The 13,276-nt window shown below is 32.5% G+C and overlaps 1 protein-coding gene across 37 annotated transcripts in view; it reads left to right on the forward strand.

Moving 5' to 3' along the window:
* Window positions 1–13,276, forward strand: part of LOC114332075 (basement membrane-specific heparan sulfate proteoglycan core protein) — a 1,202,649-nt gene that overhangs the window by 1,042,018 nt on the left and 147,355 nt on the right. For 22 of the 37 annotated variants that reach the window (XM_028281834.2, XM_028281940.2, XM_050653272.1 and 19 more), the window contains 2 exons: window positions 6,446–6,670; window positions 11,625–11,738. The exons of 13 other annotated variants lie outside the window; for them this stretch is intronic. In XM_028281834.2, the coding sequence (XP_028137635.2) occupies window positions 6,446–6,670; window positions 11,625–11,738 (339 nt within the window). The remainder of the gene's footprint in view (window positions 1–6,445; window positions 6,671–11,624; window positions 11,739–13,276) is intronic. 2 more of the 37 variants (XM_028281910.2, XM_050653278.1) reach the window with 1 other exon arrangement.

A 13,276-nucleotide genomic window follows, 5' to 3' on the forward strand; every position in this document is an offset into this window, starting at 1 on the left:
ATGTTATACATATGATTTTTCCACCTTCCTTAAATAACAAGTCATTTTTTCATTTTTATATAGTTTATTTATATCTAACTAACAAAATTTATTAGCGAACTAAAACTAACAAGTAGGTACATTATAATTGTCAACTGTCAAATATAAGTCAAATTATTAATGTAAACATTGTTAAATCAAAATAACAATTTACTGTTTTTACCATTCTGCAAAATACAGGGTGTTCTATAAATAAACGTTAAAATGTATAGATACTTACTTAATAGTTAGGGTTACCATAATTTATTAAGGCCAAATCCGGACAGCGGTACTTACTTAATAGTATAATAGTTAATAGAATATTGTATAGGGCGTCAATAAGTTATTTCATCAATGACATACCTTGACGTCACTTTTACTTTTCCTCCCTAGGAAGGAAAAGTACGACTTTTCTCCCTACAATCAGATTAGGAAAAGTATGCTTTCGGTAGAGGTAGGTGGAAAAATATTTTTTTTTTGCACAAAGTCCTCAAATTGCTGAAAAATGACACATAAAATTTCACCAGCTTAAAGGGACTCCATTAATACTGGGTTAATATCCTATCCAATATAATTTTTGCATATAATATTTTATGCATGTCAAAGAGTAATTTTTGCCGCTAAAAATATTTTTAACCCCTTAAAGAAATTAAAAAAAAACTTAAAATTAGCAAAAACATCGAAATAAAGAGGCTTCTGAATAAATGTAGGCCTACTTCCTAGACCCACTTCAAATGTTTTTTTCGCAGAAAAAAACTAAAAAAATACAGGCATTCAAATACGCGGAATATGAATTTTTTATTCCTTCTAGTCAAGAAAACGAAAAATAACGCAATTTTTAAATAAAAAAATTGTTGGGCAACCTCCAAAAAATTTATTTTTAGGGCTGAAACATTCAGGATCGTATTTTTCATGAAAAGAAACTGAAAAAATTATTGGACAGAGGAAAAAAATGTTGAGTTATTTTGAACAACTCTAAAATGTGTATTAGATTTACATTTAGTGAGTAGATTGTTGTCTTCTAATTGAGAATTGTTTGTATAGAGTTGGTTCACCAGCTCTTCTTAGCAAAAATACTCATTATCTTTATGTCGAAGAATATTAAGAGAACTATATTGCCAAATCTGTTAATATAATATCATAGTCTAACAATAGTTCTTGCTCTATATAGTAAGTAGTGCGCGTAGTTTCGCTAGAACATAACCTGTAGTGGTTCCTTCACGAAACCTTTACAGATTGTTAAATAACTTCTTACAGGGTGATTCAATTCAATGAGGTTTAACATTAGCGTATCGTAAAAGTTCTTACAGGGTGATTCAATTCAATCAGGTTTAACATTAACGTAACGTTCAATCAGTTGTTGACTGTACATACACGGAATGGCTATTCTGCTTCATTGGTGGAGGTCAAGGATGGTTATGGCATTAACTGTTATATTATTAAGAGTTTTGTTTAATTATATATAGAACTATTGTGTAGTACACATAAGAAAGGTGAAATAGATTTAAAGAAGCTTGAAATTGAGCTAGAAGAATTGTGAGGAAAATACATATATGTCACAGCATGTTTTTAAGCAGTGATAAGATAATTTTAATATATCTTGCGGCTTTTTTAATGACACATTTATCTTCTTTGTGATAATGCTCTTCTATTTTTATCGTTGCATCACAGTAACTGTATTTTCTTAACAATATCATTCTGTTTGCTTTTATTTCTAAGCGGGATGTGGTGATTATTTTTTCTGTCTTCAGCCAATCCAAAATTAATACACTAATCACTGAGGGAACTCAATATCGCACAAATTTATGAATTCTTGTATTGTTATATTCCCAATTCCGTATTAGTTGGTTTTTCCTTTCTAATATACAACTCCCTTAATATACAGTCCCTTTTCTAATATACAACTGATACATCACAGATTCCCATAATCTTCCCATGGAAGATATTAACAAGCATTCCCATGCTTGAATGTGATGACAAATACGTAATGTATAAACAAAGAATGCCGGCCTAATGAATTAACAAAAGAAAAATAAGAAACGTGGGATCACAGGTAGGTACTGTCAAGAATATATATACAAATTCTGAAACTGGACAACGAGAACTAAAGGTCGGAGACCATTAGAAGAACAAGACTGCCATGGGCAGAATTTAGAAAATTCAGTTAGATACCTAAGAACCATAAAACTCAATACTTGAAGAACAAAGTGTTGTTAAACCAGTGTATCCTTCCCTTCATTACATTATGGATGTCAGAATTAGACCCTAAACAAGGCAGATATGAATATACAAGTGAAATGGAAAAAGCGATGTTAGGTATACGACTGTCAAATAGAAAATGGAACGACTGGGAAGTTCAAAGAGAAAAGTCGAGGATATCACAACAAAAATTGCGAAACTCAAATAGAGCGTTGCAGGCCACACTACTAGACAAAACCACCAAATATTGAACGCCAAAATACAAGATTGGATACTCTACAAAGCTAGATACACAGAAGCTAGAAGACCACAGATGAGATGCGTAGATGATATCATTAAAAAAATTGCTGGAATAAATTGGAAGTATGTTGCTCATGACAGAGTTAGATGGAAGGCGTTGAAAGAGGCCTTTGCCCAAATATGGACGATAGAAGGCGTATAACAATAAGAAGAACTAAAGGTTTGTCTACAATGTCAATCATTTACAGTTTGACTACTAAACTGTTTTCATAATTACTTCTGTACTTGCCTTGAAATTCTTTCGGCTTGGCTAGGATCTTCTCTGTATGTTTCTTTGTTTTCCTTTAGTTTTATTTTGCAAGTACAGTACAACCCGCTTATTGGAATAGCCTTCGTGCCAGTCAAAAGTATTCCTATAACCGGGATATTCTAATAACCGCTCATTGGTCGCTAGTAGAAACATTTCGGGACCTCAAATTTCTATTCCTTAAACCGGGATATTTCTTTAAGAGGTATTCTAATAAGCGGGTTTGACTGTAATTGTAATAGGTCTCGCCGTCTTTAGTTATTGCATTTTTTACTTGTTTATTCCAATGTCGTTTTTTCTCCTGTTTCTTTTTTTCGTTATAGAGGGTGTCCCCGAAAATAGTGCGTTCCTTAAAGGTACAGGTAGAAGGCACCATGTAGAGCAAAATAGTTATTTTCCTAACTAGTGCGGAAAGTAATACTTTCACGCACGAGACTGCCGTTGACACGAACGACGCGATAGCGGAGTTCGGGCAAGCAATCGAATGCGGGGAAGACACTTTCCGCATGAGTTAGGAACAATATTTTTTCTAGGGCCGTACGTTTGGAAAAAAGCCACAAAAAATAGAGTCATATCAATTTTTATTTAGGAGTGAAAATACACAAATGAATTCTTTGACAAGGTTGTCAAAACCAAACTTTCAATATAGTGGGTTACCACGACGACGATATTGGTTTCCATGACGACGATTTAAAACCAGTGTAATTGTCTACTGATCTGACTTTTAAATATTCTGTCAAAATAATTTTATTTCATTGAATTATTGCGTTAATTTCATTAAAACATGAACACAATAAGATACATTTGAAATAAATTAGTAAATAATATCTAAATATTAAAAAACCAATACAGAAGTAAAAACTTCGAGATGTATTCTGGTATAAAATCGTTTATTTAAAACTATAAAAGGTTATGGATTGCAAAACGCTTTCGTTCTATACAGAACATCTTCAGTGCCTCGAATGAAGTATTTCCACGTTAGTTTAAAGCAAAAGGTTAAAATTGTGACTGTTAAAATGAAAAATGTGGGAATACTTACATCCTGCCGAGTAGTTTGAAACTAGCACACTGTAAATAATGTTAACCTCATTGTATATGGTTTACATAATATAATATATTAAAATTTAATAACTGCAAGTCGATGTTGATAGATAAAGTGGAACACATGCTAAAAGGGTGCCATGGTTCCCTGCTCGAAGATGCTAGGTACTTGCCAATTCAATGGGCACAGACCGACTGAGAAATTAGGAAGTGGATATACAATTTGACAAGAGTGACATGACATGACAAGATAAAGCCAATTTTTGGTTAAAGTTTCATTTGATTTTGGATTTTTTAAAAAAAGCAAAGGTTTGTCTGCAAAAATAATTTAAATTATTTGAATTATTTGAATAATAAAATCTACTGAAAAGTTTAAATTAGCAACTCTCTATTCCAGAATAACTTATAGATTCATTAAATTTAATGCAGATATATTTCATGGTTTAAGTTGAAAAAAAAAATATATCTGCATTAAATTTAATGAATCTATAAGTTATTCTGGAATAGAGAGTTGCGAATTTAAACTTTACAGTAGATTTTATTATTTAAATAATTTAAATTATTTTTGCAGACAAACCTTTGCTTTTTTTAAAAAATCCAAAATCAAATGAAACTTTATCCAAAAATTGGCTTTATCTTGTCATGTCATGTCACTCTTGTCAAATTGTATATCCACTTCCTAATTTCTCAGTTGGTCTGTGCCCATTGAATTGGCAAGTACCTAGCATCTTCGAGCAGGGAACCATGGCACCCTTTTAGCATGTGTTCCACTTTATCTATCAACATCGACTTGCAGTCATTAAATTTTAATATATTATATTATGTAAACCATATACAATGAGGTTAACAATATTTACAGTGTGCTAGTTTCAAACTACTCGGCAGGATGTAAGTATTCCCACATTTTTCATTTTAACAGTCACAATTTTAACCTTTTGCTTTAAACTAACGTGGAAATACTTCATTCTAGGCACTGAAGATGTTCTGTATAGAACGAAAACGTTTTGCAATCCATGACATTTTATAGTTTTAAATAAACGATTTTATACCAGAATACATCTCGAAGTTTTTACTTCTGTATTGGTTTTTTAAACTATGGTATACAGCCAACTATTGGGATTTTCCCATTGATTTTTTATCTAAATATTAGTTTATTGCATATTATAGTACATTATAATGCCATATTAGAAGGTATTCTACTTTCCCGCACGCCGTGCGGGAAAATTTACTTCACGCACGCCGTGCGGGAAAGTGCAACTTTCGGAAACGAAATGCGTGCTAGAAAGTGGCTGCTTAAGCACGTCCGTAGAAAAAGTCTTATATTTGCCCAAAAAACGAAAATATATTTTGGTATGCAAATTGAAATCTGACATCTATGTATACAAAATTTAAAGATAGACACAGTCACAATTCAAAAATAGTTGCCCCATGGACCTTTAGTATTTACATTAACCTGGCCCTGTCTTCCTCCTCAACAAACAAATTCTTGTTTTATTGATTTTGACACATAGGGTGGTATAACTATTTTCAGGTGTCTACTGTCGGACCTACACAAACAGTTCTTGTACAGTGATGTCAGATCAGTTAATTTTTTGAAAATAAAAGTTCGCTTATATGGAGAACAATGTAATTTTTTTTGGAAAGGGTTAACTTTAGAAAAAAATGTTATGACTTTTTTGTTCTACATTGTGTATTATATCCATGCCTTAAAGGAACGCACTATTTTCGGGGACACCCTGTATTACCTAACCTTATCTTGCATTTCATTATCATTAATCTTATACGGTAAATAGAATTTATGTATCACACAAAAGTATGCTGTGACAGTGACTACCACAAAATGATTAAGATAAATAATGTAGACTTGAAAAAATTAAGAAAACATTTTTGCTTAGTACCCTATAAATTTTTGTACCTTGTGTAATATTGCATTTTGATAATTAGATAGGTAATCCGAATATAAAAAATGGCAATAGTTTGGACAAGCGGGAAATAGTCGAAGGACCAGCTAGGTCTCCGTGGCCTTTTTAATTCTGAAGGGTCTACACAAGTTTTTTTTATTGTATTTTTAGCTCCTGGTTACAAATTTCAAGGGTGGATTTCGATCTGAGTAGTGAAACAATTGTTGTAAACAATTTAACTGTTTAAACATTGTTTATAATAATTCTCTGAGTACTCGGATCGAAATTCACCCTCGAAATTTGTAATCAGCAGACAAAAATACATAAAAACACTTGGGTGGGCCCATCAGAATTCAAAAGGCCACAGTGACCTTGCTAGCCTTTAGACTATCAAGATTAAGGGCCCCCACGGTGAAAATGTTTTCTTGATTTTCTCGATTCTAAGTTCACATAATCGTCTTCTTCCTCAAGCAAGTTAATATCATCTATAGTTGCCATCAAATTATTGCAGGCATCAAATACCAAGTCATTGGTATTTGATTTGCGTGATTAACTTTCGGGGACAGGTAGAAAGCAAGAACTGTTAATCTATTGTACGTTTAATTGTTCTACCTGCTATTCAGCATGTTTACCTCTCGAAACTTAACAACACTACTCAAATACAAATGACTTTGTAATAAAATTGAGATACAGTTTTCTGCAATAATTTGTCGGTAACTATACCTACATATTTTCACAGAACAATGTAAACCGTACCAATGGAGATGTGACGACGGTACTTGTATCGATCAAATCGAACGTTGTAACCAGATCCCGAACTGTCCAGACAGATCGGACGAGATCGGTTGTAATGTGTGCAGTTTGGATCAGTTTAGGTGTAGTGATGGGACGTGTTTAGATTTGAACAAAAGATGCGATGGCGTAGAGGACTGTAAACACTCTGAGGACGAGGAGAATTGCGGTGGTTAGTTGTTTTATTTAGTGCTTATCTAAGTTTTTCTCTTGTTATTCCGTAGCAGGGATCTTGTGTGCAATGAGTTGGAAGACTTGAGATGATTATGTCTCTAAACAAGACTCAAATAGAAGCATTTCCGGATATTACTCTAATATTAGTAACAAAGAGAAGAATTTTGAATAGAATATCCATAAAAGTACCCAAAGAGAAATATATTTAGTTGCCTCCCTACTAACGGTACCAAAAAAGAAGCTTATTCAATGATAACATATCCATAAACAATAGTAAAAAAGGAAGCATTTTCAATTATCTGCCAGCAGTACCAAAAAAGAAGCATTTTCGGTTATTTAGCAATTATTCGTAAACGGAGAAAAGCATTTTCAATAGATTATCAATAAGAATACACAAAAACAAATATATTTAATTGTTTGTCTAGTAACAGTACCAAAATAGACTCAATGATCTATCTATTTAATCCATTTAAAAGAGAAGAATTTTCAATTATTCGCCATCAGTACCAAAAAAGAAGCATTTTCAATAGAATACCAATAAAGAAGTATGTTTAATAATATATTCATAGAAGGTAGAATTTGTAATTGTTTTTCTAATAGAAGTACTGAAAAAGAAACAACTTCACTTGAGTTATTTATTCGTAGTACAGAAAAAAGAACATCTTGGTATATTCATTTAATCCACTTAAAAGAGAAGCATTTTCAATTATTTGCTAGTATTAGTAAAAAAGAAGTATTTTCAATGGAAGATCAATAAAAATACAAATAAAGAAATATATTTAATTGTCTGTCTAGTAACTCCACCAAAAAAGAAGCAATCCACTCAATGATACATCCCTAAACAATAGTAAAAAGGAGACATTTTCAATTGTGCATCCATTAATCAAGTTACGAAAAAGGGGTATATTCGATATGTTCATAAAAGGATGCAAAAAGCAATTTTAATTGTTAATCTATTAAAAGTACTGAAAAAGAAAGAATTTTATGTACGTATTTATGAGTAGTACCAAAAAAAAAACATGTTCAATGATATATCTATTCAATGCATTTAAAAGAGAAGCATTTTCAATTTTTTTAGAAGTAGTACCAAAAAAGAAGCATTTTCAAAAAAATCAACCTAAACATAAAAATTTCAGTTATTCAGCTATTAGCAGTGTGGAAAAAGCATTTTCATATTCGTATTCATATTCATATTGATGCTATCTATGTATTATTACTTTAATAGCAAAAAAGCATATATTTAATGGTAGATATAAAAAAATTTAATTATTAAAAAGGAACTTTTTTAGTTATTTACTTATCAGTAGTACCGAAGTACTTATCAGTAGTACCATTTTCAAAGGAAATTCTATAAAAAAAACACCCTAAAAAGAAAGCATTTTCAATTATGCACCTATTAGCAGCACCTTCGTCGAAAAAAAGCATAGCTATTCAATAGTATAACCATCAGAAAACCAAAGGAGGCATTTTTAGTAGCGTGTCTATTAGCAGTGTTAAGCATTTTCACATGCGTGTTGATGCTATTAATTATTCCAAAAAAGTATAATTTAATGGTACATTCATAAAAAGTACTAAAAGAAGCATTTTTAGTTATTTATTGGTAGTACTTAAAAAAAGTATTTGCCATGGGATATAAATAAAAAATACGTCAAAAAGGAAGCATTTTCAATTATGCATCTATTCGAAAATATACAAAGAGGGACAATTCAATTGCATATCTATTAATAGTACCGAAAAAAGTATATTATATTACAGTATATTATCCATATTAAATATCAAAAAGAAACATTTCCAGATATTGAATTATAAATAGTACCGACAAAGAAGCATTTTTAATAGGTTATCCGCGAAAAATGTCCTAAAAAGTAAGCATTTTAAATTGGGTATGTATTAGAAGTACCAAAAAAGCATAATCTATACTGCATCCTCAAAAAAATCCAAAAAGAAAATGGCCTAATTCATATTACGGTATCATATTATCAATATTACGATATATATTAGAAGGCTAAGCAGATGATAGCTATGATAGCTGCTGAGGACAAAAACTGAAATAAGAAGGCAGAAAATGAGAAAAACTAACGCAGTACCATTATTTTTGGTATAATTCGACTCATTGTGCACGAGAAACGCTATCTTCTCTCTATTGTCTTAATCTTTCCTCCGTAATATCCTATTGTTATTGTTAACAACAATCTTGGTCTGTAGTTCTGTCTCTTGTACTTATCTATTATGTATTTGTAGTTGTTTGTGTAGATTTAGTTAATTTATTTTAGAGACTTCTTCCTAAAAAATTTTTTTTCGTCTATATAAATATTAATTAGTATTATTAGATACAATGAGATAATTTTTGTTTTATCAGCTTCTGCACCGTTATCATTCAACATAAAATTTAAACATTTTTTGTATAAAAAAATTGTAGACTAAAAAGTCTGTTACCTTTGTAGGCTCAGAACCTTTCTGTGGCATCATCAAAGATGCTACGAAAAACAAGAGGTCAGAAGTGGCTGATAAGGAATCATCAAGAAATGGAGAACCACTCAATGCAAATCCAGACTAAAAAAATAATCATGAATATCGATAAAAAAACTCTCGAACATTTTGATGAACCTCAATAAACGAAAGATCAAAACGGTCACTGAAATGGTAACTGGACATTGCCGTTTAAGAATCCACCTATACAAACTAGGTAAGCAGAATTAACCATGGAGCAGAAGGTGTGAAATGGAAGAAGACACTGACAAATACACCAAGTGCCATTGCAATGTGCTAAGTGATAAAGGGATTCATTGGTCAACTGAGGTTTGAACCAGAAAAGATCCTAAAACTACCAATAAGAAAACTGTTGGCCTTTGTTGAGGCCACATGATACATTAGAGTTTATGAAAAAAAAGAAGGTAAGGCCTTATGACTAATTGCCAGAGATTAACGAGGCTTGTTAGAGTAACAAATCAAGATGTCTTGCTGAAGATGGGGAAGGAATGCGAAGTCATAAAAACAATACGCTACAATAGGATAGGAGACGGTACTGCAAGGAGAAGAAGAACGAGGCTTGCCTTATTTAAAAAGGAGATAAAAATAAGTCTTTTATCACATACGTACAAATTACACAGAACACAGAACCTTCCTGTCAATTCTGGAGGAGTGTCATATAAAAATATATAAAAATTAGACTATGAAAAAGCGTTCGATAGTGTGGAGATATGGGCGATAGAAAATGCTCTACATAACAGCAGAATAGACTCTAGGTACAGGCAACTCTTACATAACATCTATAAAACAGCAACTATGACAGTTGAATGGGAAAATAAAACAAACAAAACTAATCCCCTAGAAATACGTAGAGGCGTAAGACAAGGAGATGTAATATCCCCAAAACTCTGGAAGACGTCTCTATCTCACCTTAGCTCTGGAAGACGACTCTATCTCACCTTAGCTCTGGAAGACGTCTTTAAAGAACTGGAATGGGAAGACATGGTATAAACATAAACGGGGAGAATCTCAATCACCTCAGATATTGCGATGATGTTGTCCTTATTACAACCAACCAAGAAGAACTAGCCACAATGCTGACTCAACTAGCACACGCATTAGAGAAAATAGGATTAAAAATGAACATGAGTAAAACCAAAATCATGACAAATACAAACGACAGAATAAATGTAAATATAAGGTTTGTTCTAGCAAACAGTCAAACTAGTCAGAAACCGTCAGCAAATAGTTGTTCAGTGAGAGAACATAATACAGTCACCAGTGCTATCGCTGATGGTTTCAAACAGTTTGAAACTGATGTTAGAACAAACCTAATAATAATGTCAATATTGAGGTTGTTGACGAATATATATACCTGGGTCAAATAATCAAAGCTACTAAAGAGAACCAAACAATTGAAGTACAGAGAAGAATCCGATTGGCGTGGGCAGCATTTGGAAAGTTAAGGTTGATACTAAAAAGTACAAAGATACAAAAGTACCTAAAAACCCGTGTATTTGACCAGTACATCCTTCCTGTTCTGACGTATGGCTCAGAAACATGGACATTAACAAAGGCCAACATAAACAAAATTGGAATAACTCAGAGAAAAATGGAAAGATCCATGTTGGGAATAAAACCACAAGACAGAAAATCAAACAAATGGATAAGAGAGAAAACAAAAGTAAAAAATGTAACTGAACATATAACAGGGTTAAAATGGAGATTTGCGGGCCACAATGCGAGACAGGAAGATAAAAGATGGAATGCTGAAATACAAAACTGGAGACCGTGGACAGGAAGAAGAGGAAGAGGAAGACCTCAGATGCGACGGAAGGACGATATTGTAAAAGCTGCAGAAACGCACTGGAAAAGCGAAGCCAAGGACTGACAGATATGGAAAGATTTGGGGAAGGCCTATGTTAAAAGTTGGATAGAAATGGGCTAAAAGAAGAAGAAGAAGAAGTCATATAAAAGACATGCAGTTAAAAAGTAAACCAAGCATACCTAAATTCCTTCGGCCACATAGCCAGAAGAACGAAGACTATTGAACTGTTGGTAGCAGAAAGAAAGGTAAAAAGCCTAAGACCTAGAGAAATACAACATGATGGGTAGACCAAAAGAAGACTCTGGTCTTCTTTTGGTCCGCTTAACAAGGAGTCAAGGAATCAGGAGTACGATACCAACACCTCATCTCAGCATTTTTTCTTCATAAAAAACCGAAAATTATCCCATTATATAAAAATATGATAAATTACAAGAAGTCTCTAAATATTTATAAATTGGACTTACATCCATGTTATAATACCTTGTTAGTCTCCTTTTTCCGATTAAATTCCTTCCAGCTACAACATCGTCTGTATTGTACTGTGGCTAGTATTGTATTAACAAAAGTATATTATGTAGTCTTAGCCGCTCTTGTGGTGTTTTTCGTTTAGTACAATTTTTGTTTTTGGTTTATTCTTACTTGTTATTTTCCCCAGCATCTTCCTGCAGTTCGGAGCAATTCACTTGCGCTAGTGGCCAGTGCGTAGACAGAAAATTGCGGTGCAACAAAAATTATGATTGTCTAGATCATTCTGACGAAGATAATTGTGGTAAGATGTACAAGTATCTACATTACCTTCTCTCGAAAGAATTCTTCTCTGCATTATCTTTGATAGAGTTCTTTGGACTTTTTTATTTCTGTTGATCAACTTGACTTGCGTATCTTTTCTTTTGTTATTCTGTTTATTCCTACAATATTTACTTTCTTTATTATTATTATATGGCACTAAGATGATAAATATTTTACCAGATGATCGCAAACTGGAAAAAGTATTTAGAATCTTGGTATCATATTTTTGATTATAGTTTAGTTGGGATCTGTTTCAAGAACATGGTTTGGATATTTTTAGATAAAAGGTAGATTTATGCTGAAAAGTGTCCAAATGACAAAAAATTGTGAATATATAAGTGAAAAATGGGAATGAAAATAACAGAAATAAAACCAGTTGTTCTTGCCTAAACATAAGGTTTTATCTGTATTTTTTCGTGATATACATCCCAGTCCCAGTATTCTTTCCTGGGACATTTTAAACACTCTCCAGCAAAAAGGTATTTGACATCTCTAAATATATCGAACTTGAAGCAGATTCCACCTGGACTAAATGGTCCATTTTTTATATACTATATTATTATGCTATTATTCTATATTACTATTCTGTACTATGTTACTTATTAAGTAATATCTATTACTAGTATATTTCTTAAAACATAAATCCATATATAGTTATGAGTGCGCTACTAACCGGCAAAATAACGGAAAAGACGGAAAATATAATACGTTGTGAAATAAAAAGAGATAAAACTAGTAGAGGCGGGAAATTGTCAATAGAAACCTATAAATTTACATTATATTGATAATTTCACACCTTTAGACGTATCGGAGTACAGGAGAATTTTATAAAATTTTATAAAATTCTACTGTCAAAGTGGCAGTTGCCAAACTCTTCCGATACGTTTAAAGGCGGGAAACTGTCAATATAATGTAAATATATAGGTTTCTATTGATAATTTCCACCTCTACTAATTTCATCTCTTTTTATTCACAAAGTATTATGTTTTCCGTCTTTTGCATTATTTTGCCGGTTTTTAGCGCACTTATCACTGTAGATACGTTATACTCATAGTAGATAAGCAAGAGGGACAAGAAATTTTTTGTGTAAGAGAAACATAGACGTATATAGAGAAAGATATGCACGGCATAGTAATCTAGACAGTCAGTAGACCCGATCTAATCCCATGCGATGTCTTGACAGCGCACGCTAAAAGAACGTAGGTGCTGAAGGTTTATAAAATCAAATAGCACTAAATCAGGTTCATTCGTTGCATGTACAAAATATTAAACCAGAGTATAAGTACAGTTTGACCATCTGGTGCTTAGTGGAGCCAGCATTTGAACTAAATGCACTACCGTTGTTGCCTTCAGTGAGATCTCGGTTTTTGTTAGCACGTTTGGGAGATTAAACTAATTTACAAACTGTACTTCACTTCTGGCTTTTAGTTTGCGGCGTTGAACGTCACATGAGGTCAAATCGGGTCTACTCATTACACATTTTACTACGATAGGATACAAATGTGCCTGTCTTTCTCT

This window comes from Diabrotica virgifera, chromosome 6 (genome assembly GCF_917563875.1).
Source record: "Diabrotica virgifera virgifera chromosome 6, PGI_DIABVI_V3a".
Classification (NCBI taxonomy): domain Eukaryota; kingdom Metazoa; phylum Arthropoda; class Insecta; order Coleoptera; family Chrysomelidae; genus Diabrotica; species Diabrotica virgifera.